We start from the raw sequence: 25,278 nt of genomic DNA on the forward strand, positions 1-25,278 counted from the left end.
TCAGGTTATTTACACCTTCTTTCTACACAGCTCAGGTTATTTACACCTTCTCTCTACACAGCTCAGGTTATTACCACCTTCTCTCTACACAGCTCAGGTTATTAACACCTTCTCTTTATGCAGCTCAGGTTATTAACACCTCTCTACACAGCTCAGGTTATTTACACCTTCTTTCTACACAGCTCAGGTTATTTACACCTTCTCTCTACACAGCTCAGGTTATTTACACATTCTCTCGACACAGCTCAGATTATTTACACCTTCTCTCTACACAGCTCAGGTTATTAACACCTTCTCTCTACACAGCTCAGGTTATTTACACCTTCTCTCTACACAGCCCAGGTTTAGTCATCTCCCATGTTATGTTTTTCAGGAACATTATGCTTTAATTTACTTAGGAGCACACAGTGTACAGACCTAAGGGTTGCGCGGTAAATTTGTAATATCTACTGTATTAAGGTTAATGCGTACAAGGGTCATTTCAGTCAAGGACCGGAGGAATGGGTAATGTAAAAAAAAACTCCAGAAAACTTTGGAAATGTTCTCTGATTTAACACAATGTCCTCAACAGCATCCATCTCTCCCTCCATCCCTCCTCCCCTCCATCCCTCCTCCCCTCCATCCCTACATCCAAGACACTTAAGCCATATGAACAGCTGAATGACATCACTCAGAGAGGGACTTTTCTTCCCTCTTTTACTGCTTTCCTTTGCCTTCATCTTTTTCTCCTGACTGGCACAACATTGTACCCTAGATTGCGTGCCAACTGCCAACTGCAATCTGTATCTAAACACTCCTCCTCAAATCAAAGTGTATTTGTCACGTGCGCCGAATACAACAGGCGTAGGTAGACCTTACAGTGAAATGCTTACTTACAGGCTCTAACCAATAGTGCAAAAAGGTATTAGGTGAACAAAAGGTAAGTAAAGATAAAAAACAACAGTAAAAAGACAGGCTATATACAGTAGCGAGGCTACATACAGACACCGGTTAGTCAGGCTGATTTGGGTAGTATGTACATGTAGATATGGTTAAAGTGACTATGCATATATTAAAAACAGAGTGTAGCAGCAGCATAAAAGAGGGGTTGGGGACACAAACACACACACACACACGCACACACACACACACACACACACACACACACACACAAAATGCAGATAGTCCAGGTAGCCATTTGATTACCTGTTCAGGAGTCTTATGGCTTGGGTGTAAAAACTGTTGAGAAGCCTTTTTGTCCTAGACTTGGCACTCCGGTATCGCTTGCCATGCGGTAGTAGAGAGAACAGTCTATGACTGGGGTGGCTGGGGTCTTTGACAATTTCTGGGCCTTCCTCTGACCCCGCCTGGTCCTGGATGGCAGGCAGCTTTACCCCAGTGATGTACTGGAACGTACGCACTACCCTCTCTAGTGCCTTGCAGTTGGAGGCCGAGCAATTGCCGTACCAGGCAGTGACGCAACCAGTGCTCTCGATGTTGCAGATGTAGAACCTTTTGAGGATCTCAGGACCCATGCCAAATCTTTTTAGTTTCCTGAGGGGGAATAGGCTTTGTCGTGCCCTTTTCACGACTGTCTTGGTGTGTTTGGACCATTCTAGTTTGTTGGTGATGTGGACACCAAGGAACTTGAAGCTTTCAACCTGCTCCATTATAGCCCAGTCGATGAGAATGGGGGCGTGCTCGGTCCTCTTTTTCTGTAATCCACAATCATCTCCTTAGTCTTGGTTACGTTGAGGGACAGGTTATTATTCTGGCACCACCCTGCCAGGTCCTCCTCCCAGTCCAGTGAAACTCATTTTAGAAGTAGTCCCAAAATTCCCACAGAAATGCAAACATCTCTTCCATCCTGCAGCCTTCATGGGCATGTGGAAACCAGCAAAACCCAGCAAGTTCACCAAAACAGACTGCGGCTCAGTGGGATTCTATACAGTCCTCCCAGATGCAGTCAGGTCCAAATCTAAACAACCAAAATAAGAGATTTGAGCCTCTGACGTAACTTAAACCAGAGGGATGTGAGGGGAACCACGCCAAGGCCCATTTGGATCCCTACTCATTATGTTTTGTGTTTACGTGCTTTGAGTGCATTAAGTCTTTCCATGTGTTGGTGTTGGTGTACACGGGTTGTTTTAGACTAGGAACACATGAAGACACACAGCCATAGTTGACGAGTTGCAGGCTAAATGGGAGAAAAGACCAAGATTTAGGAGTTCATTCACAGCCTGCCCTACCCTGTGCTGGACACACGCACACACAGCTCAGTTTATTTACACCTTCTTTCTACACAGCCCAGGTTATTTACACCTTCTTTCTACACAGCCCAGGTTATTTACACCTTCTTTCTACACAGCCCAGGTTATTTACACCTTCTTTCTACACAGCCCAGGTTATTTACACCTTCTTTCTACACAGCCCAGGTTTAGTTGTGCGCTCTATAAGACTCTCTTGTATTTATTGAATCGCTTGTTCATTTTCTCGTTCCCTTTGTTTGTCCATTGCTTAGTTCATTCATCCATTCAGTCAGTCAGTCAGTCAGTCAGTCAGTCAGTCAGTCAGTCAGACAGTCAATAAATCATTTGAGTATCATAGAGTTTACAAATTTCTTCATAATTATCTACATGGGCTGTTACTTTTTCTCACTGCCTCAATGCACAGCACTGACTGACTATAAGAGAGCATAGAAAAGCTTCATGTCAAACCATTTCATCATCCTCTACTCCTCTCCAGGGCTGGCTGAAGGTGCCATTTTGTTTCATTTGATGCCAGTTTCTCATAAATGTTGTAACTTGTCCCTTGAACCCAGAAACTGGCAGCTAGCTGGAGGCGATCGAAGGAGAATGGCTCTGAATGCTACTGAGCTCCTTAAACCTCAAGATGTCTTTATCTAGTGTCTGAAGTACAACAGAGAAAAATGAATTTTGTAAACCAAAAGACAAGCTTGTCTTCCTTAATTATTTTCATTACAGTCTTTGCCACTAAATCTCTCCTCGGGCTATCAAAGATAATTCCATGTTCCAGTTAACTCTAGAACATCCAGGACATGACACAATCAAGAACGCGACAATAATGCCTGTTTTACGTCTACAATTCAAGAGTGGTGGCGCTACTGGCATCACTGGAGGGATTTGAAAAATGGTTAATTGGTTCCCTGACAGAAACTCTTGGAAATGCAGCACAGAACAGGGCACAGAAAGGAACAGAACAGAGCAGTGCAGAACAGAACAGAACAGGACAGTGCAGAACAGAACAGCACAGAACACTGGAGAACTGAAGCTTCCCTGTGATCTGTGAGGCCCATTACCATGTAGTCACGACTGGGCAGTCCTTCTGAGTTACTGCTAGTAGGGAGGCAGTGATCAACAGCATGCCTAGAGGGGAGGGAGGGAGGGAGGGAGGGAGAGAGGGAGAGAGAGAGGGAGAGAGGGAGAGAGGGAGAGAGGGAGGGAGAGAGGGAGAGAGGGAGGGAGAGAGGGAGAGAGGGAGAGAGGGAGGGAGAGAGGGAGAGAGGGAGAGAGGGAGAGAGTGAGAGCCTGTTACCCCTTATCTGAATTGAACAGAGGCCCCTATTAGATGACTATGGTGTGGTGGTGCTGTGTCTTTAAGGAGAAACCCACAATTTAACTGTTATATGAGGGAATGGGCCTTGGACCACTGGTCAGCTGACCAATTACCGGGACGTTTCCGACCAATCGTTGAACTGGGAATTAGTCAAGCATCCCGGGAACGTCCAGCTGGGAATTGAGGGAGTTGATGCAAAGGGAGAATGGGACTAATTATTTTAACCTAAAGCATTTACTAAAGACATTTATACCACAATATTATTGAGAATGGGAATGAGAGGGCTACTTAGACAGTGTTGGGAAGGGATCACAGCAGTGATTGATATGAGGCATGCGTTGAGGTGTTCAGAGGCTTGACTTCAGTGCAGGACAGGATTTGACTGGGAAGACAAAAAACAACAACACACTACACAGTTAGACAAAAAACAACAACACACTACACAGTTAGACAAAAAACAACAACACACTACACAGTTAGACAAAAAACAACAACACACTACACAGTTAGACAAAAAACAACAACACACTACACAGTTAGACAAAAAACAACAACACACTACACAGTTAGACAAAAGAGCTAAGAATGGGTTTGTCCAAGCAAGGAGTAAAATCATTGGTGTGTAATAATGTGATTGTTTATGTGATTGATTCTACATACAGTAATGAGAGAAAATTGATACGGGTGCTCACAGTGCTTGGAGAGGCAACATTCAATGTGCCAGTGGATGAGCGGGGCACATGAGACGTGGCTTCAGTTCATGTCAGGAGAGAGTTGACAATGGTTGTGGAGTGGAGAGGTCATCACCTCTTAATCAGGGAACAGGAGGGGACTGAGCTGTAGATATAAATAACAGATACATTCCATTACAGCTGCCCCATTGTAGGTTTGGACAACAAGTTTGTCCATGAAGTTAACCTCAGACAGCGCATCACGCCCACTTGACACATGACACATCAAAGTAGCCCAGGAAACATTCCTGGATAAAGCCCTGATCATCCACATACATGACGACATGACATATTATTTTGCTCCTTTGCACCCCAGTATTTCTACTTTGCACTCTCATCTACTGTCAAATCTACCATTCCAATGTTTTTAATTGCTATATTGTATTTACTTCGCCACCATGGCCTATTTATTGCCTTTACCTCCCTTATCTTAACTCATTTGCTCACATTGTATATAGACTTATTTTTCTACTGTATTATTGACTGTATGTTTGTTTTACTCCATGTGTAACTCTGTGTTGTTGTATGTGTCGAACTGCTTTGCTTTGGCCAGGTGGCAGGTCGCATCTTGGCCAGGTCGCAGTTGTAAATGAGAACTTGTTCTCAACTTGCCTACCTGGTTAAATAAAGGTTAAATTAAAACTAATTAGTTTTATCTAAAAAACCTTTTTAGTGTTTCACAATTCTTATTTTTATGACATTTCATTGAAGAGGATGGTCCTCCCCCTTCCTCTGAGGAGGAGCCTCCGCTGATGTGATGGCCCTGTGCTGTAGTGTGGAGTTAAAGAGTCGTAGATGTGCAATGTGATGGCCTTGTGTTAGAGTAGCAGGCTGCAGAACCCCCCCCCCCCCCCCCCCCCCCCCCCACTGCTCTCTCTCTCTCTCTCTCTCGCTCGCTCGCTCGCTAGGGTCACTGGGAGGGTTGACTTTGATTAATGTTAAGCCGAGTGTTGCATTAAAATCTGGGGGCAGCCAGTTGGGCCAGATAAAAGTAGAACAGAGGAACAAGGGAAGGGGGAGGGATGCAGGATTGGGGAGGAGAGAAGTGCAGGGGACAGCCACCAATCACTGTCATCGCTGGTGTCCCCTGGTAACGATGGGGACGCGTTTTGACTTCAGCAGGCTTGACCCTTGACCTGCAGCCAGGTACTGACAGTCCTGTTACAAAAACAGGCTCATTACAAACAGGGCACTAACACACATAGGCCTTCAGGATGAGGACTAGGCAAACTTTTTATCCATGAGTTGCAGAAGTGCTACGATAATTGAATTGTGACTTTTAGACAGGGGGTACAGTATATTGTACTTCAGTGTGTGTGGAGATTTTTAAATGGAAATGTTTAACGCAGCCGCACAACCATGGGCACACACCCTCACTCATCCAATCAGTGAGACATGCTAAAACCATGTAGAATTACAAATATCTGCCTTGTCTTACTCTAATTGGCCAAACTGTGTCTGTCTGGTTAAATACATGAGTCTGGGTCTTAGTTTCTGTCCCAAATGGCACACTTTTCCCTATACAGTGCACAAGTGCACAACAGAGCGCAATGGGCTGTGGTCAAAAGTAGTGCACTTTGTAGACAATATGGTTCCATTTGGGATGCACACTCAGTCTGTTAGACTGGAGTCTGGTTCTAGAATACACACTCCCTTCCGCTACCCCCTTCCGATGCTCCGAGTGCATGGAAGACAACAGCAGCGTTGGGGCCTACTGGGGCTGTCAGTAACACTGTGTGCTGTGCTGTGCTGTGCCCAGGGCCGGTAATTGATAACGCGGCCCAGCAGAGCTCTGGGCACTGGAGCGTGTGGCAGCCAGATAGGAGAGGCTGAGCTATACCAAGGTGAGACAGGGTAGGATGAGAGTGCGGGGGCTGAAACCGAGAGAGGGAGGCAGGTGGAGTGGAGGGGGGTTGAGTTGATTGGCTGGGGGTTATTTGGGGATTTTGGGAGCTGGAGTGTGAATAAAGTTTGGTGTGTTTACGAAAAGTGTGTGTGTGTGTGGGGGGGGGGGGGGGGGGGGGGGGCAGGGTGTGTGTATAGTAGTGTGTGGTAGAATGAGGTGATGGAGGGGTTTATTTCCACAAAATAGAGTGTGTATAGACATACTGTATCTGGCGCTCTGTCAGTATGTTTTGGGGTCAGAATAATGAGCCTCCATCTCTCAGCCTTCCACACAGAGATCCAAAAATGCACTCAACTACAGTATATACTAACGTCATTCTCCTGTATCATGCTTTTTATTTTATTTAACTAGGAAATTCAGTTAAGAACAAATTCTTATTTATAATGATGGCCTACCCTGGCCAAACCTGGATGACTCTGGGCCAATTGGGCCAATGTGATACAGCCTGGAGCCGAACCAGGGATTGTAGTGGCACCTCTTGCACTGAGATGCAGTGCCTTAGGCAGCTGTGCCACTCGGGAACTAAATGACATCAACAGAAAATATACTTAGTGATAGAATATGGAGACCCGAAGTATATGAAATACGTAAGTGGAAAAAAATAAATACCTTTTCCGTTACAAATGTAGACATAGAGGACAGAGAAAAGCCGACCCCCAATATAATTTGGGATGCCTTTAAAGTGTGCATTAGGGGAATAATAATCTCATACTCAGTAAAAATTCAATCTGAGTTAGAAATTACAATTAAACACTATCTTAAAAAAAAGCCCATAAAAAATATTTACATGGAAAATAAATGTCTGTAATATGTTATTTTACTTTTGAAGAGAGTCAACACCTACAGGTTAAACTCAAATGAGGCATACTATTTAATGGCAAATAAACCTGGTACACACCTTGCAGCTCTCACATAATGAATACAATTTTAAACGATTAGGATACAAATGCTTTAATAAGAAACAACAACGCTATTCATAACAAAAAATACATGAAAATCTATATAAATCAGAATGAAATAACAGTTGGTCTGATCCTACAGCTTTCTTAGACTCAATTACCATGAAGCAACTGTAGGCAGATAGAAAATAATCACTAAAATGGAAATCACCCCAAGATAAATATTGCTTGGTGAAAAGCACCAGGGATGGACGGCTTTCCCATAGCATTTTGTCTATATTCTGGGTCAAAGTAGCTCCCCTTTTTACTCTAATGACAATACAAATGTGCTTCCGAGTTCCATGTATCAAACAGTTATGTCAGTTGTATTAGAACCAGGGAAATCAGGAGAGTCCCCTGCAGATTACAGTCCCAGAAGTGGAATAAATTGCGGCAATAAAATAATAGCAAAACTCATAAGCAACAGAATGAGGTTTATTAAAAATAGACACTTACAAAGAAATACAAGAACATGTTTCAATTTAATACTATACGCTAAAAAACAAGATGTAGATTTATCAATAATGGTTGTTGATGCCGAAAAAGCTTTCGACTGTCTTGAGTGGCCTTTTCTAAGTGTTCTAATTCCTAATTCTATGCTTCCATATACTCCTGGAATGGATACTGCGAAAGATAAGCGAAGAGCAAAGAGAGGGGGAGAGAATTCCCTTTCCTCCATACACTGGATGTAACGTATTTCTCCTGTCCAATCAGGGCTAAATTCACACAGACACACACATTCATGCTACACTCACATCACAATTGCTGCTACACTCACATCACAATTGCTGCAACCAGAGTCATATTTACTATTACTAATACAAAATAATACTGCACAATTTAAACACTTTCTATGATACATTGGACTATACATTGGACTACACATTATGTATAGTGACAATACAGTACATGTATAGTGACAATACAGTACATGTATAGTGACAATACATTAAATGTATAGTGACAACACAGTAAATGTATAGTGACAATACAGTAAATGTATAGTGACAACACAGTAAATGTATAGTGACAATACAGTAAATGTATAGTGACAATACAGTAAATGTATAGTGACAACACAGTAAATGTATAGTGACAATACAGTAAATGTATAGTGACAACACAGTAAATGTATAGTGACAATACAGTAAATGTATAGTCCAATATATCAGAGAAAGTGTTTACGTGTTTGCCTTCCTGTATTATACTTATGTTAAAAAATATATATATGTTCTACTGAGCCATTTACTTTATGTTCGTATTCTTATCTTTTTGTTGCATTGTCAAGGAGTAACCTTGAAGTAAGCATTTCGTTGGATGGTGTATACCATGTATATCCTGTACATACGACTAAGAAAACTTGACACTAAACGCTTGTCATCGCCGCTCACAGTCTCCAACCCAACCACCCCTTCCTCTGCTAGCCCAGTAAGACAGGAACAAGGAATCATAATAGAGATGATAGCACGGAGGACAAAAGCAAGGGAATGAAGGGGAAATTGCTGGGGCAGTGGGTTAATTCAGAGCCCATATGTGTGCACTCAGGTGTGCTGTGTCTGAATGGGAGAGGGAGCAGAGAGAGAGAGAGAGAGCATAAGAGAATAGGCCCACACTGTGCATCCAGGTCGAAACCATTAAAAAGAGATGGGATGGAGTTTTATTCCAAAGGGCAGTTTCTTATCAAGAAAATAATTTAACACTTCATATGGTCCAGGTCTTTGTGCTGCATTAGGTAATGATTTTATTCAGACCCAATGTAGATTTTTACCTTACTGTATCGGAGGCGGAGATCCACACAAAGAGAGAGAAATGGGGACCTTGAAAAGTGAGGATGTTTTTAAAGATGTGCTTGCTGCCCCATGACAGGTCTGACTGCAGATTCTTAACGGCTTGACTTTTGTCTGATCATTTTTTCTGTGTTACAAAGTGTTAACTTTGTGTAACTTTCATTGCCACTTTCTTGCATCGTTCAGGCTGTTACAAGGCACAGAGAAGCCATTTTGGTTTTCCATACAGAGTGGTTGTTAAACTTCCTGTTTCTCTTCCTGTTTCCTGTTTGCAGCCCCCTCGATCGTACCCATCATGCACCAGGTGAGCTCCACCATGAAGAGCTTCACGTTGTCATGGCCACAGCCCGAACAGCCCAACGGAATCATCTTGGACTACGAGCTACGCTTCTATGAGAAGGTAGGCTCTGTGTATGTGTGTGTTTGTGTGTGCGTGTGTGCATGTGTGTACTGTATAAGGGTACGTCTGCACAGACATTCATCTGCTTATACACTGTGTTTATCTGTATGTGAATTGATACAAAAGATACCAAGAGAAGTTTCTCTTCTGTTCCGAATTGAAATCCCCAACCCCCCTGGGCTGATAATGTCATCTCAGTTCCACCTCCAGTCCACCTTTCCTTCCCACTGTTCTTTGGTTTCCCTGCCTTCCCTGTCGGATGAAGTGAATACCTTGACCTCCGCTCCATCTCGCTCCCCTCCCTACTCCAACTGCGGTAATGCTATGCGTCTGGTGGGGCTAGCATCGACCCGTCTACTGCCGTCTGCTCCTATACAATAGAACCTGCTTTAATAAGATACAAGAGCTGACCAGAGTGGCTATGGTAGCAGGTTTTATTGACCTGTAGGCTTTTCCCAAGTCCTCAGTCTACAGACATGATGATATAGAGCCTGAAGAAGACAGAGTCTAGAAAAGAGAAGGCAGTGTATGTTTGAGATATTGTTTGTGTACTTTAGGTGGTCGATAGGTTGGTCGGCTGGTTGGTGGTTTGGTCGGCTGGTTGGTGGGTGGGTTGGTCGGCTGTTTGGTGGGTTAGTAGGCTGGTTATTGGGTAGGTTAGTCGGTTGGTTTGTGCGTGGGTGGGTTAGTCGGTTGGTTGGTGGGTTAGTCGGCTGGTTGGTGGGTTGGTCGGCTGGTTTGTGGGTTGGTCGGCCTGTTGGTGGGTTGGTCGGCGGGTTGGTCGGTGGGTTGGTTGGCTGGTTGGTCAACTGGTTGGTTGATTGGTCAACTGGTTGGTTGATTGGTCAACAGGTTGGTGGGTTGGTTGTCTGGTTGGTCGGCTGGTTGGTGGGTTGGTCGCCTAGTTGGTGGGTTGGTCGGCTGGTTGGTGAGTTGGTTGCCTAGTTGGTGTGTTGGTCGGCTGGTTGGTGGGTTGGATGACTGGTTGGTGAGTTGGTTGGCTGGTTGGTGGGTTGGTCGGTGGGTTGGTTGGCTGGTTGGGTTGTGGGTTGGTCAACTAGTTGGTTGATTGGTCAACAGGTTGGTGGGTTGGTCATCTGGTTGGTGGGTTGGTCGGCTGGTTGGTGGGTTGGTCGGCTGGTTGGTGGGTTGGTCGCCTAGTTGGTGGGTTGGTCGGCTGGTTGGTGGGTTGGATGGCTGGTTTGTTGGTTGGTCGGGCGGTTGGTGGGTTGGTCAGCTGGTTGGTTGGTCAATAGGTTAATGGGTGGGTTGGCAGGTTAGTCTGCTGTTTGGTGGGTTGGTTGGCTGGTTTGTGAGTTGGTCGGATGTATGGTGGGTTGGTCGGCTGGTTGGTCAACTGGCTGGTTGAAAGGTTGGTGTGTTGGTCACCTGGTTGGTGGGTTGCTCGCCTGGTCGGTGGGTTGATCAACTGGTTGGTTGATTAGTCAGGTTGGTGGGTTAGTCGGCTGATTGATGTGCTAATTGGCTGGTTGGTGTGTTAGTCAGCTGGTTGGTGGGTTGGTTGGGTGGTTGGTAGGTGGGTGGGTTGGTTGGTTGGTTGACTGGTTGGTTGGTCGATAGGTTCTTGGGTTGGTCGGCTGGTTGGTGGGTTAGTCAACTGGTTGGTGGGTGGGTTAGTCGCCTGGTTAGTGGGTTGGTCGGCTGGTTGGTTGGTGGGTTAGTCTGCTGGTTGGTTGTTGGGTTGGTCGGCTGGTTGGTTGGTGGGTTGGTTGATCGGCTGGTTGCTGGGTTGGATGGCTGGTTGGTGGGTTGGTCATCTGGTTAATGGGTTGGCCGGCTGGTTGCTGGGTTGGTCGGCTGGTTGGTTGGTGGGTTAGTCGGTTGGTTGGATGGTGGGTTGGTCGACTGGTTGGTTGGTGGGTGGGTTGGTTGGTGGGCTGGTTGGTGGGTGGGTGGGTTGGTCAGCTGGTCGGTGGGTTGTTCAACAGGTTGGTCTTTTGGTTGCCTGGTTGGTGGGTTGGTCTTCTGGTTGGTGGGGTGGTTGATAGGTTGGAAGTTTGGATGGCTTGTTGGTGGGTTGGTCTTGTGTTTGTTTCCGTGGTTGATAGGTTGGTGGGTTAGTCGGCTGGTTGGTGGGTTAAGTCGGCTGGTTGGTGGGTTAGTCAGCTGGTTGGTGGGTTGGTTGGCTCATTGGTGGTTGATTGGCTGGTTGTTGGATTGGTTTGCTGGTTGGTCGGCTGGTTGTTGGTTGGGTTGGTGGGTTGGTCAACTGGTTGGTTGATTGGTTGTTCGATAAGGTGGTGGTTAGTCAGCTGGTTGAGGGGTTGCTCGGCTGGTTGGTAGTTGGGTTGGTCAGCTGTTTGGTGTATTAGTTGGCTGGTTGGTGGGTAGTCGACTGGTTAGTGGGTTAATTAACTGGTTGGTTGGTTTTTTGAGAAGTTGGTGTGTTGGCCGGCTGGTTGTTGGGTTGCTCGCTTCGTCGTTGGTTTGGAAAACTGTTGCTTGATTGGTCAACAGTTTGGTGTGTTGGTTGCCTGGTTGGTGGGACGATCGTCAGGTTGGTCGCCTAGTTGGTGGGTTGGTCGGGTAGCTGGTGTGTTTACGGACATATTCAATCAATCCTTATCCCAGCCTGCTATTCCCACATGCTTCAAGAGGGCCACCATTGTTCCTGTTCCCAAGAAAGCTAAGGTAACTGAGCTAAATGACTACCACCCCGTAGCACTCACTTCCGACATCATGAAGTGCTTTGAGAGATTAGTCAAGGACCATATCACCTCCACCCTACCTGACACCCTAGACCCACTCCAATTTGCTTACCGCCCCAATAGGTCCACAGACGACGCAATCGCAATCACACTGCACACTGCCCTAACCCATCTGGACAAGAGGAATACCTATGTGAGAATTTTGTTCATCGACTACAGCTCAGCATTTAACACCATAGTACCCCCCAAACTCGTCATCAAGCTCCCCGCCCTGTGCAACTGTGTCCTGGACTTCTTGACGGGCCGCCCCCAGGTGGTGAGGGTAGGTAACAACATCTCCACATGCTGATCCTCAACACTGGGGCCCCACAAGGGTGTGTTCTCAGCCCTCTCCTGTACTCTCTGCTCACCCACGACTGCGTGGCCATGCACGCCTCCAACTCAATCATCAAGTTTGCAGACGACACTACAGTGGTAGGCTTGATTACCAACAACGAGACAGCCTACAGGGAGGAGGTGAGGTCCCTCGGAAAATAACCTCACACTCAACGTCAACAAAACAAAGGAGATGATCGTGGACTTCAGGAAACGCAGAGGGAGCACCCCCCTATCCACATCAAAGGGACAGTAGTGGAGAGGGTAGAAGTTTTAAGTTTCTCGGGGGAAAACATCACTGACAAACTGAAATGGTCCACGCACACAGACAGCGTGGTGAAGAAGGTGCAGCAGCACCTCTTCAACCTCAGGAGGCTGAAGAAATTTGTCTTGTCACCAAAAACACTCACAAACTTTTACAGATGCACAATCGAGAGCATCCTGTTGGGCTGTATCACCGCCTGGAACGGCAACTGCTCCGCCCATAACTGTAAGGCTCCCCAGAGGGTAGTGAGGTCTGCACAACGCATCACCGGGGTCAAACTACCTGCTCTCCAGGACACCTACACCATCCGATGTCACAGGAAGGCCAAAAAGATCATCAAGGACAACAACCACCCGAGCCACTGCCTGTTGACCCCGCTATCATCCAGAAGGCGAGGTCAGTACAGGTGCATCAAAGCAGGGACCGAGAGACTGAAAAACAGCTTCTATCTCAAGGCCATCAGACTGTTAAACAGCCATCACTAACATTGAGTGGCTGCTGCCAATTTTCATCATAGGTACACTTCAACTATGACAGACAAAATGAGGGAAAAAAATCCAGAAAATCACATTGTAAGATTTGTAATGAATGTATTTGCAAATTATGGTGGAAAATAAGTATTTGGTCAATAACAAAAGTTTATCTCAATACTTTGTTATTTACCCTTTGTTGGCAATGACAGAGGTCAAACGTTTTCACAAGGTTTTCACACACTGTTGCAGGTATTTTGGCCCATTCCTCCATGCAGATCTCCTCTAGAGCAGTGATGTTTTGGGGCTGTTGCTGGGCAACACGGACTTTCAACTCCCTCCAAATATTTTCTATGGGGTTGAGATCTGGAGACTGGCTAGGCCACTCTAGGACCTTGAAATACTTCTTACGAAGCCACTCCTTCGTTGCCCGGGCGGTGTGTTTGGGATCATTGTCATGCTGAAAGACCCAGCCACGTTTCATCTTCAATGCTCTTGCTGATGGAAGGAGGTTTTCACTCAAATTCTCCCGATACATGGCCCCATTCATTCTTTCCTTTACGGATCAGTCGTCCTGGTCCCTTTGCAGAAAAACAGCCCCAAAGCATGATGTTTCCACCCCCATGCTTCACAGTAGGTATGGTGTTCTTTGGATGCATCTCAGCATTCTTTGTCCTTCAAACACGACGAGTTGAGTTTTTACCAAAAAGTTATATTTTGGTTTCATCTGACCATATGACATTCTCCCAATCTTCAAATAAAATAAAATCAAATCAAATGTATTTATATAGCCCTTCGTACATCAGCTGATATCTCAAAGTGCTGTACAGAAACCCAGCCTAAAACCCCAAACAGCAAGCAATGCAGGTGTAGAAGCACGGTGGCTACGAAAAACTCCCTAGAAAGGCCAAAACCTAGGAAGAAACCAAGAGAGGAACCAGGCTATGTGGGGTGGCCAGTCCTCTTCTGGCTGTGCCGGGTGGAGATTATAACAGAACATGGCCAAGATGTTCAAATGTTCATAAATGACCAGCATGGTCGAATAATAATAAGGCAGAACAGTTGAAACTGGAGCAGTATCACGGTCTGGTGGACTGGGGACAGCAAGGAGTCATCATGTCAGGTAGTCCTGGGGCATGGTCCTAGGGCCAACCCAGACAGGATGACCACATCAGTGAATCAACCCACTCAGGTGACGCACCCCCTCCAGGGACGGCATGAGAGAGCCCCAGTAAGCCAGTGACTCAGCCCCTGTAATAGGGTTAGAGGCAGAGAATCCCAGTGGAAAGAGGGGAACCGGCCAGGCAGAGACAGCAAGGGCGGTTCGTTGCTCCAGAGCCTTTCCGTTCACCTTCCCACTCCTGGGCCAGACTACACTCAATCATATGACCCACTGAAGAGATGAGTCTTCAGTAAAGACTTAAAGGTTGAAACCGAGTTTGCGTCTCTGACATGGGTAGGCAGACCGTTCCATAAAAATGGAGCTCTATAGGAGAAAGCCCTGCCTCCAGCTGTTTGCTTAGAAATTCTAGGGACAATTAGGAGGCCTGCGTCTTGTGACCGTAGCGTACGTGTAGGTATGTACGGCAGGACCAAATCAGAGAGATAGGTAGGAGCAAGCCCATGTAATGCTTTGTATGTTAGCAGTAAAACCTTGAAATCAGCCCTTGCTTTGACAGGAAGCCAGTGTAGAGAGGCTAGCACTGGAGTAATATGATCAAATTGTTTGGTTCTAGTCAGGATTCTAGCAGCCGTATTTAGCACTAACTGAAGTTTATTTAGTGCTTTATCCGGGTAGCCGGAAAGTAGAGCATTGCAGTAGTCTAACCTAGAAGTGACAAAAGCATGGATTAATTTTTCTGCATAATTTTTGGACAGAAAGTTTCTGATTTTTGCAATGTTACGTAGATGGAAAAAAGCTGTCCTTGAAATGGTCTTGATATGTTCTTCAAAAGAGAGATCAGGGTCCAGAGTAACGCCGAGGTCCTTCACAGTTTTATTTGAGACGACTGTACAACCATTAAGATTAATTGTCAGATTCAACAGAAGATGTCTTTGTTTCTTGGGACCTAGAACAAGCATCTCTGTTTTGTCCGAGTTTAAAAGTAGAAAGTTTGCAGCCATCCACTTCCTTATGTCTGAAACACATGCTTCTAGCAAGGGCAATTTTGGGGCTTCACCATGTTTCATTGAAATGTACAGCTGTGTGTCATCCGCATAGCAGTGAAAGTTAACATTATGTTTTCAAATAACATCCCCAAGAGGTAAAATATATAGTGAAAACAATAGTGGTCCTAAAACGTAACCTTGAGGAACACCGAAATTTACAGTTGATTTGTCAGAGGACAAACCATTCACAGAGACAAACTGATATCTTTCCGACAGATAAGATCTAAACCAGGCCAGAACTTGTCCGTGTAGACCAATTTGGGTTTCCAATCTCTCCAAAAGAATGTGGTGATCGATGGTATCAAAAGCAGCACTAAGTTCTAGGAGCACGAGGACAGATGCAGAGCCTCGTTCCGATGCCATTAAAATGTAATTTACCACCTTCACAAGTGCCGTCTCAGTGCTATGATGGGGTCTAAAACCAGACTGAAGCATTTCGTATACATTGTTTGTCTTCAGGAAGGCAGTGAGTTGCTGCGCAACAGCCTTTTCTAAAATTTTTGAGAGGAATGGAAGATTCGATATAGGCCGATAGTTTTTTATATTTTCTGGGTCAAGGTTTGGCTTTTTCAAGAGAGGTTTTATTACTGCCACTTTTAGTGAGTTTGGTACACATCCGGTGGATAGAGAGCCGTTTATTATGTTCAACATAGGAGGGCCAAGCACAGGAAGCAGCTCTTTCAGTAGTTTAGTTGGAATAGGGTCCAGTATGCAGCTTGAAGGTTTAGAGGCCATGATTATTTTCATCATTGTGTCAAGAGATATAGTACTAAAACACTTGAGCGTCTCTCTTGATCCTAGGTCCTGGCAGAGTTGTGCAGACTCAGGACAACTGAGCTTTGAAGGAATACGCAGATTTAAAGAGGAGTCCGTAATTTGCTTTCTAATAATCATAATTTTTTCCTCAAAGAAGTTCATGAATTTATCACTGCTAAAGTGAAAGTCATCCTCTCTTGGGGAATGCTGCTTTTTAGTTGGCTTTGCGACAGTATCAAAAAGGAATTTCAGATTGTTCTTATTTTCCTCAATTAAGTTAGAAAAATAGGATGATCGAGCAGCAGTAAGGGCTCTTCGGTACTGCACAGTACTGTCTTTCCAAGCTAGTCGGAAGACTTCCAGTTTGGTGTGGCGCCATTTCCGTTCCAATTTTCTGGAAGCTTGCTTCAGAGCTCGGGTATTTTCTGTGTACCAGGGAGCTAGTTTCTTATGAGAAAATGTTTTTAATTTTTAGGGGTGCAACTGCATCTAGGGTATTGCGCAAGGTTAAATTGAGTTCCTCAGTTAGGTGGTTAACTGATTTTTGTCCTCTGGCGTCCTTGGGTAGACAGAGGGAATCTGGAAGGACGTCAAGGAATCTTTGTGTTGTCTGTGAATTTATAGCACGACTTTTGATGTTCCTTGGTTGGGGTCTGAGCAGATTATTTGTTGCAATTGCAAACATAATAAAATTGTGGCCCGATAGTCCAGGATTATGAAGAAAAACATTCAGATCCACAACATTTATTCCATGGGACAAAACTAGGTCCAGCGTAAGACTGTGACAGTGAGTGGGTCCAGAGACATGTTGGACAAAACCCACTGAGTCGATGATGGCTCCGAAAGCCTTTTGGAGTGGGTCTGTGGACTTTTCCATGTGAATATTAAAGTCACCAAAGATTAGAATATGATCTGCTATGACTACAAGGTCCGATGGGAATTCAGGGAACTCAGTGAGGAACGCTGTATATGGCCCAGGAGGCCTGTTAACAGTAGCTATAAAAAGTGATTGAGTAGGCTGCATAGATTTTCATGTAGGTGACCAAATACTTATTTTCCACCATAATTTGCAAATATATTCATTAGAAAACTTGTTTGTTATTACTGCGTTGTCGGAACTAGAAGCACAAGCATTTCGCTACACTCGCATTAACATCTGCTAACCATGTGTATGTGACAAATAACATTTGATTTAAAAATCCTACAATGTGATTTTCTGGATTTTTTTTGTCATTTTGTCTGTCATAGTTGAAGTGTAGCTATGATGGATATTACAGGCCTCTGTCATCTTTTTAAGTGGGAGAACTTGCACAATTGGTGGCTGACTAAATACCTTTTTGCCCTACTGTATATATTTTTTGTACATATTCTTATTCATTCCTTTACACTTGTGTGTATAAGGTAGTTGTTGTGAAATAGTCGGCTGGGACAACAGTAACAACAATAACCAAGGGTCAAAATAACCATACAGTAGAGTACATGTGCAATAAGCATACAGTGGAGTACATGTGCAGGTTGATTGGTCTGTCAGACACTCTCCCTCAATTTATGGCAGGCAGAAATCTAGTGCGCTGCCAACCCACAGCTCTCTGCGTCCTCCCCCAACAGGATGGGTAGCCTACTCTCATCAGTGAAATCTTGGGGAAATTACACTCTCTAATTGTTTTATATTTTTGACATTTTGTAAGGAAATGCAGCTCAGTCTCAGGTTCTGCTGTGGTGCAGTGGTTGCACAGCCTTTCCTCTACAGGAGCCAGGTTTTCCTGTGTCTACCCTTCTCAATGGCAAGGCTGTGCTCACTGAGTCTGTACTTTGTCAAGGTTTTTCTAAGGTTTTGATCAGTAACCATGGTCAAATACTTAGCCACTGTGTACTGTCGATTTAGGTCCAGATAGCACTGCATTTTGCTTTGTGCTTGTTTTTCCCAATAAGCAATGTAGTTTTGTTTTGACTGTGTTGTAATTTGGTTTATTCTGATTGATTGGATGTTCTGGTCCTGAGGCTTCAGTGTGTTAGTAGAGCAGGTTTGTGAACTCAGCCCCAGGACCAGCTGGATGAGGGGACTCTTTTCTTTGCTCAGCTCTTGGCATTGCAGGGCTTGGTAATGATATGAGAGGGGGTCACAGTATTTTAGATGTTTCCAAAACTTAATTGCTCTTTTTTGAGTTTTTATTATTAGTGGATATTGGCCTAATTCTGCCATGCATGCATTGTTTGTAGTTTTCCTCTGGACATGTCTTACAGAACTCTGCACGCAGGGTTTCAATGGGGTGTTTGTCCTATTTGCTGAAATCTTGTTTTGCAAGTGGACCCCACACCTCACTGCCATAAAGTGCAAATGGTTCAATGACATATTCATTTAGTTTTAGCCAAATTTTAATAGGTATTTCAATTTGAATTTGCTTTTTAATGACGTAGAATGCCCTGCGTGCTTTCTCTCTCAGTTGATTCACTACCTCATTAAGGTGTCCAGTTGAGCTTATTTTTAAACCTAAGTAATTGTAGTGTGTGCAGTACTCTATATATTTTGTACCAATTGTGAACTTTGGTCTAATTCCCTGAGATCTGGATCTTCTCTGGAAAATCATTACTTTTTGGGGTTTACTGCCAGGGCCCAGGTCTGGCAGGACTGCTCTAGCAGGTCCAGGCCCTGCTGTAGGCCATGTGCTGTTGGTGACAGCAGGCATAGGTCATCTGCGAAGAGTAGGCAGTTAATTTCTGAATTGTGGAGGCTAACACCAGGGGCTGAGGATTTTTCTAGAATAGTGGCCAATTCATTGATGTAAATATTGAAGAGTGCAGGGCTCAGATTGCAACCCTGACGAAGGCCCCACCCCTGGTTAAAGAATTCTGTTATTTTCTTGCCAATGTTAATGCTGCATGTATTGCCAGGTTACATTGATTTAATTATGTCATATGTTTTACCCCCTACACCACTTTCAATAACTTTGTAGAACAGTCCTGTATGCCAAATAGAATCAAATGCTTTTTGGAAGTCTTTCTCTCTTGCTCTTTCTCTCTGTCTCTCTAATTATCTCTGTCTCTCTTTCTCTCTATGTCTCTCTCTTTCTCTCTGTCTCTCTCTTTCTCTCTATCTCTCTCTCTCTTTCTCTCTTTCTCTCTGTCTCTCTTTCTCTCTATATCTCTCTCTTTCTCTCTCTCTTTCTCTCTGTCTCTCTCTTTCTCTATATCTTTCTCTTTCTCTCTCTCTTTCTCTCTATGTCTCTCTCTTTCTCTCTATATCTCTCTCTTTCTCTCTCTTTCTCTCTATATCTCTCTATTTCTCTCTATATCTCTCTCTTTCTCTCTCTCTTTCTCTTTCTCTCTCTCTTTCTCTCTCTCTTTCTCTCTATACCTCTCTCTGTCTCTCTCTCTTTCTCAATTCAATTCAATTCAATTCAAGGGCTTTATTGGCATGGGAAACATGTGTTAACATTGCCAAAGCAAGTGAGGTAGACAACATACAAAGTGAATATATAAAGTGAAAAACAACAAAAATTAACAGTAAACATTACACATACAGAGGTTTCAAAACAGTAAAGACATTACAAATGTCATATTATATATATATATACAGTGTTTTAACAATGTACAAATGGTTAAAGGACACAAGATAAAATAAATAAGCATAAATATGGGTTGTATTTACAATGGTGTTTGTTCTTCACTGGTTGCCCTTTTCTCGTGGCAACAGGTCACAAATCTTGCTGCTGTGATGGCACACTGTGGAATTTCACCCAGTAGATATGGGAGTTTTTCAAAATTGGATTTGTTTTCGAATTCTTTGTGGATCTGTGTAATCTGAGGGAAATATGTCTCTCTAATATGGTCATACATTGGGCAGGAGGTTAGGAAGTGCAGCTCAGTTTCCACCTCATTTTGTGGGCAGTGAGCACATAGCCTGTCTTCTCTTGAGAGCCATGTCTGCCTACGGCGGCCTTTCTCAATAGCAAGGCTATGCTCACTGAGTCTGTACATAGTCAACGCTTTCCTTAATTTTGGGTCCGTCACAGTGGTCAGGTATTCTGCCGCTGTGTACTCTCTGTGTAGGGCCAAATAGCATTCTAGTTTGCTCTGCTTTTTTGTTACTTCTTTCCAATGTGTTAAGTAATTATCTTTTTGTTTTCTCATGATTTGGTTGGGTCTAATTGTGCTGTTGTCCTGGGGCTCTGTGGGGTGTGTTTGTGTTTGTGAACAGAGCCCCAGGACCAGCTTGCTTAGGGGACTCTTTTCCAGGTTCATCTCTCTGTAGGTGATGGCTTTGTTATGGAAGGTTTGTGAATCGCTTCCTTTTAGGTGGTTGTAGAATTTAACGGCTCTTTTCTGGATTTTGATAATTAGTGGGTATCGGCCTAATTCTGCTCTGCATGAATTATTTGGTGTTCTACGTTGTACACGGAGGATATTTTTGCAGAATTCTGCATGCAGAGTCTCAATTTGGTGTTTGTCCCATTTTGTGAAGTCTTGGTTGGTGAGCGGACCCCAGACCTCACAACCATAAAGGGCAATGGGCTCTATGACTGATTCAAGTATTTTTAGCCAAATCCTAATTGGTATGTTGAAATTTATGTTTCTTTTGATGGCATAGAATGCCCTTCTTGCCTTGTCTCTCAGATCGTTCACAGCTTTGTGGAAGTTACCTGTGGCGCTGATGTTTAGGCCAAGGTATGTATAGTTTTTTTGTGTGCTCTAGGGCAACAGTGTCTAGATGGAATTTGTATTTGTGGTCCTGGTGACTGGACCTTTTTTGGAACACCATTATTTTGGTCTTACTGAGATTTACTGTCAGGGCCCAGGTCTGACAGAATCTGTGCATAAGATCTAGGTGCTGCTGTAGGCCCTCCTTGGTTGGTGACAGAAGCACCAGATCATCAGCAAACAGCAGACATTTGACTTCGGATTCTAGCAGGGGGAGGCCGGGTGCTGCAGACTTTTCTAGTGCCCGCGCCAATTCGTTGATATATATGTTGAAGAGGGTGGGGCTTAAGCTGCATCCCTGTCTCACCCCACGACCCTGTGTGAAGAAATGTGTGTGTTTTTTGCCAATTTTAACCGCACACTTGTTGTTTGTGTACATGGATTTTATAATGTCGTATGTTTTACCCCCAACACCACTTTCCATCAGTTTGTATAGCAGACCCTCATGCCAGATTGAGTCGAAGGCTTTTTTGAAATCAACAAAGCATGAGAAGACTTTGCCTTTGTTTTGGTTTGTTTGGTTGTCAATTAGGGTGTGCAGGGTGAATACATGGTCTGTTGTACGGTAACTTGGTAAAAAGCCAATTTGACATTTGCTCAGTACATTGTTTTCATTGAGGAAATGTACGAGTCTGCTGTTAATAATAATGCAGAGGATTTTCCCAAGGTTACTCTCTCTATGTCTCTCTCTTTCTCTCTATATCTCTCTCTTTCTCTCTCTCTTTCTCTCTGTCTCTCTTTCTCTCTATCTCTCTCTCTCTCTCTTTTTCTCTCTATGTCTCTCTTTCTCTATATATCTCTCTCTTTCTCTCTCTCTTTCTCTCTATATCTCTCTCTTTCTCTCTCTCTTTTTCTCTGTCTCTCTCTTTCTCTCTATATCTCTCTCTTTCTCTCTCTCTTTCTCTCTATATCTCTCTTTCTCTATATATCTCTCTCTTTCTCTATATATCTCTCTCTTTCTCTCTCTCTTTCTCTCTGTCTCTCTCTTTCTCTCTATCTCTCTCTTTCGCTCTATATCTCTCTCTTTCTCTCTCTCTTTCTTTCTGTCTCTCTATATCTCTCTCTTTCTCTCTGTCTCTCTTTCTCTCTATATCTCTCTCTTTTTCTCTGTCTCTCTCTTTCTCTTTATATCTCTCTATATCTCTCTCTTTCTCTCTCTCTCTTTTTCTCTATGTCTCTCTCTTTCTCTCTATATCTCTCTTTCTCTCTTTCTTTCTCTCTATATCTCTCTTTCTCTATATATCTCTCTCTTTCTCTCTATGTCTCTCTCTTTCTCTCTCTCTTTCTCTCTGTCTCTCTATATCTCTCTCTTTCTCTCTGTCTCTCTCTTTCTCTCCATATCTCTCTCTTTCTCTCTCTCTTTCTCTCTGTATCTCTCTCTTTCTCTCTCTCTGTCTCTTTCTCTCTCTGTCTCTCTCTTTCTCTTTGTCTCTCTTTCTCTCTCTGTCTCTCTCTCTGTGTCTTTCTCTGTCTTTCTCTGTCGGTCTCTCTCTCTCTGTTTCTCTGTCTCTCTCAATTCAATTTAATGGGTTTATTGGAATGGGAACATGTTTACATTGCCATAGCAAGTGAAATAGATAATAAACAAAATTGAAATAAACAAACTCAAATTAACAGTAAACATTACACTCACAAAAATTCCAAAATAATAATGACATGTTAAATGTCATATTATGTGCAAATAGTTAAAGTACAAAAAGGAAAATAAATAAAATATGAGTTGTATTTACAATGGTGTTTGTTCTTCACTGGGTGCCCTTTTCTTGTGGCAACAGGACACAAATATTGCTGCTGTAATGGCACACTGTGGTATTTCACCCAATAGATAGTTTATAGTTTATCAAATTTGGGTTTGTTTTTGAAGTCATTGTGAGTCTGTGTTATCCGAGGGAAATATGTGTCTCTAATATGGTCATACATTTGGCAAGAGGTTAGGAAGTGCAGCTCAGTTTCCACCTCATTTTGTTGGCAGTGTGAACATAGCCTGTCTTCTCTTGAGCAAGACTCACTGAGTCTGTACATAGTCAAAGCTTTCCTTAAGTCTGGGTCAATCACAGTGGTCAAGTATTCTGCCACTGTGTGCTCTCTGTTTAGGGCCAAATAACATTCTAGTTTGCTCTGTTTTTTTGTTAATTCTTTCCAATGGATGAAGTAATTATCTTTTGTTTTCTCATGATTTGGTTGGGTCTAATTGTGTTGCTGTCCTGGGGCTCTGTAGGGTCTGTTTGTGCTGTGAAAAGAGCCCAAGGACCAGCTTGCTTAAAGGACTCTTCTCCAGGTTCATCTCTCTGTAGGTGATGGCTTTGGGAATCGCTTCATTTTAGGTGGTTGTAGAATTTATCAGCTCTTTTCTGGATTTTGAACATTAGTGGGTATCGGCCTTATTCTGCTCTGCATACATTATTTGGTGTTTTACGTTGTAACTCAATTCCGTCAATCTTACTCCACTTTGTTCCCTCTGAACGGCTCAGAAGTCTCTCTATGACACAAACTTCTGTACATTCGTAAAGTGCTGATGTGGTCCTTTAGGCATCCAAATATATCACAGAGGGGTGTCTCACTGCTGGATCTGTGTCTATAACACTCTCCTCTGCACATGGCCTCTCTCTTTCTTGCTCGCACCGCGGGAAACTTATAGCCTAGATAATGCAGCCATTAAAATCTGGGGTTTATTATCAAATGTATCAAAATGGCCGCGCCGTCTTGCCGTCTCTCCCTCGTCGTCTTTTTGTGTCTAAGAACAGGTGATATAAGTATTTTTAGGTTTCATAGTTATGGAGCTGTGGACGATTGTTCCCAAGGACTTTCAAGCTACGCTAGTAGCTTTCGTTTTGTCTTCAAGTGCAGGGTAGAGAAGAGTTTTACAACATAAGTAATTTGCAGTACATCGTCTTCCCACACAGATCTGTTATACGGTAAATGGGTTGTTTAACTCACTGTAATACAGTGTTAGTGGAGTGCATAGTTACACTTTGTTGTTGGAAGGACACTGAAGTGTTCATTGTATAAGTTAAAAGAGATCTCCATACAGAATTTGAACTCATAACCTCCCGAGTTGTAGTTTTCTAGGTGTTCGTGACCCAAATAGTGTGAGGGGAGAGGAGGGATTGGGAGACAGAAATACCGTAAGGAGGGAGAACTGAATAGAGGTATCCAGTGCTCTTAACTCTATAGGCTTTCCACCAAACAGACCACTACCCCCTTTCACTCCAGAGTAAGCAGTCCTGGAATTGTGTCATTTGGCAAGCAAGCAGAAATGAATGAACGGTCTGCAGAGAAGAAGTGCTATCTCATTTCCTCTTTCTTTTCTCCTTTTAGTTTGTTCTCCTAAAGTTTGGTGGGTAGGAGAGCAGGGCGTCCATTACCAGTAGAGTGGAGAGCAGGGATGCTCTGAACTGGCTCAGCTGGCTCTGGTTACTGAGGTCTGTGTTCAAGAGAACAGAATGTGTGTGTATATGTGTGTATTTTTAATAGAAATACATTTTAGGTCCCCACGAGGATAGAAGAACATAATGTATGTGTATATCAGGTGTGTGTCTGTGTGACTCAGTGGTTCTGTGGATTGCAGTAGCATTGCCAAACAGGGAGGAGTCAAAGAACTCCAGAGTTGTCCACTGTCGACCAAAAATCACTATTACCCACTGTTCTTTTGCCCACTGTAATTCCCATTGAACTCCAAACACAACTCATGTCTTTATCATTAATCTATTCTCTCAGTTGGCCTTGACTGAAACCTCACATTATTATCCCAGCTCAATATGCACACAACAATGTCATGATTTATAATGGGAACTTTAGAAAAGCTGAATTTTGACTCTATTCCTTGGCACCATTAGTATTTAAACTTTCAGACTTCTTTGTATTTCTTTCTTCTCTCTTTCTCTTTTTCTCTCTTTCAGCAGCTCTCCCTCTTTTCTCCTCTTGTTCTCATTGGTCTGTGCTACACCCAGCTCTTGTAGGCCCAGGCTGTATTCTCAGGTGAGCTGTAGTGTAGAGACGTAGAGCTAAGTCCTCCAAGTGTTTGCAGATGTCAGAAATAAAAGGAGGATAAACAAACTAAATGAGTGAAGGCGACCCATTGTTGTTCCTCCGAAATCCCCTACCTTTTTCGCTTTCCCCCAATCCTGAGAGAGTTGTTCAGAGCTTTGAGTTCCCCCAGTGAGTAATCTGAGTTAGTTGTGTGTGTGTGTGTGTGTGTGTGTGTGTGTGTGTGTGTGTGTGTGTGTGTGTGTGTGTGTGTGTGTGTGTGTGTGCGGGCATGTGTCCGTGTGTGTGTTTGCATGCATCTACACTAGGTGAACCAAATGCAGCATGCTGCCAATGCTTAGCTAGCAATTACTGTGATCATGTCTTAGTGAGAGGCCCCCTCTCTTCCCTTTCAAGAGTGACTTTTGCTTGTGCCTTTATAGTGAGCGTGTGAACGCAGCTATACATCCGATCTCCCACAGTAAATATGCACTGTAAGTGGCTTATCATTCGTAATGGCAGGGCTAGAGTTGAAAGGAGATAGCATGCATGATACCCATCAACTGTAGACAGAGAGAATATAGTAATGCCAT

General features: G+C 43.8%; 1 protein-coding gene across 2 annotated transcripts in view; it reads left to right on the forward strand.

Annotated features, from left to right (window-relative positions):
- Window positions 1-25,278, forward strand: part of LOC139376024 (ephrin type-B receptor 1) — a 325,295-nt gene that overhangs the window by 246,763 nt on the left and 53,254 nt on the right. For both annotated transcript variants that reach the window (XM_071118102.1, XM_071118101.1), the window contains exon 6: window positions 9,193-9,317. In XM_071118102.1, the coding sequence (XP_070974203.1) occupies window positions 9,193-9,317 (125 nt within the window). The remainder of the gene's footprint in view (window positions 1-9,192; window positions 9,318-25,278) is intronic.

The sequence above is a fragment of the Oncorhynchus clarkii genome, chromosome 20 (assembly GCF_045791955.1).
Source record: "Oncorhynchus clarkii lewisi isolate Uvic-CL-2024 chromosome 20, UVic_Ocla_1.0, whole genome shotgun sequence".
Classification (NCBI taxonomy): domain Eukaryota; kingdom Metazoa; phylum Chordata; class Actinopteri; order Salmoniformes; family Salmonidae; genus Oncorhynchus; species Oncorhynchus clarkii.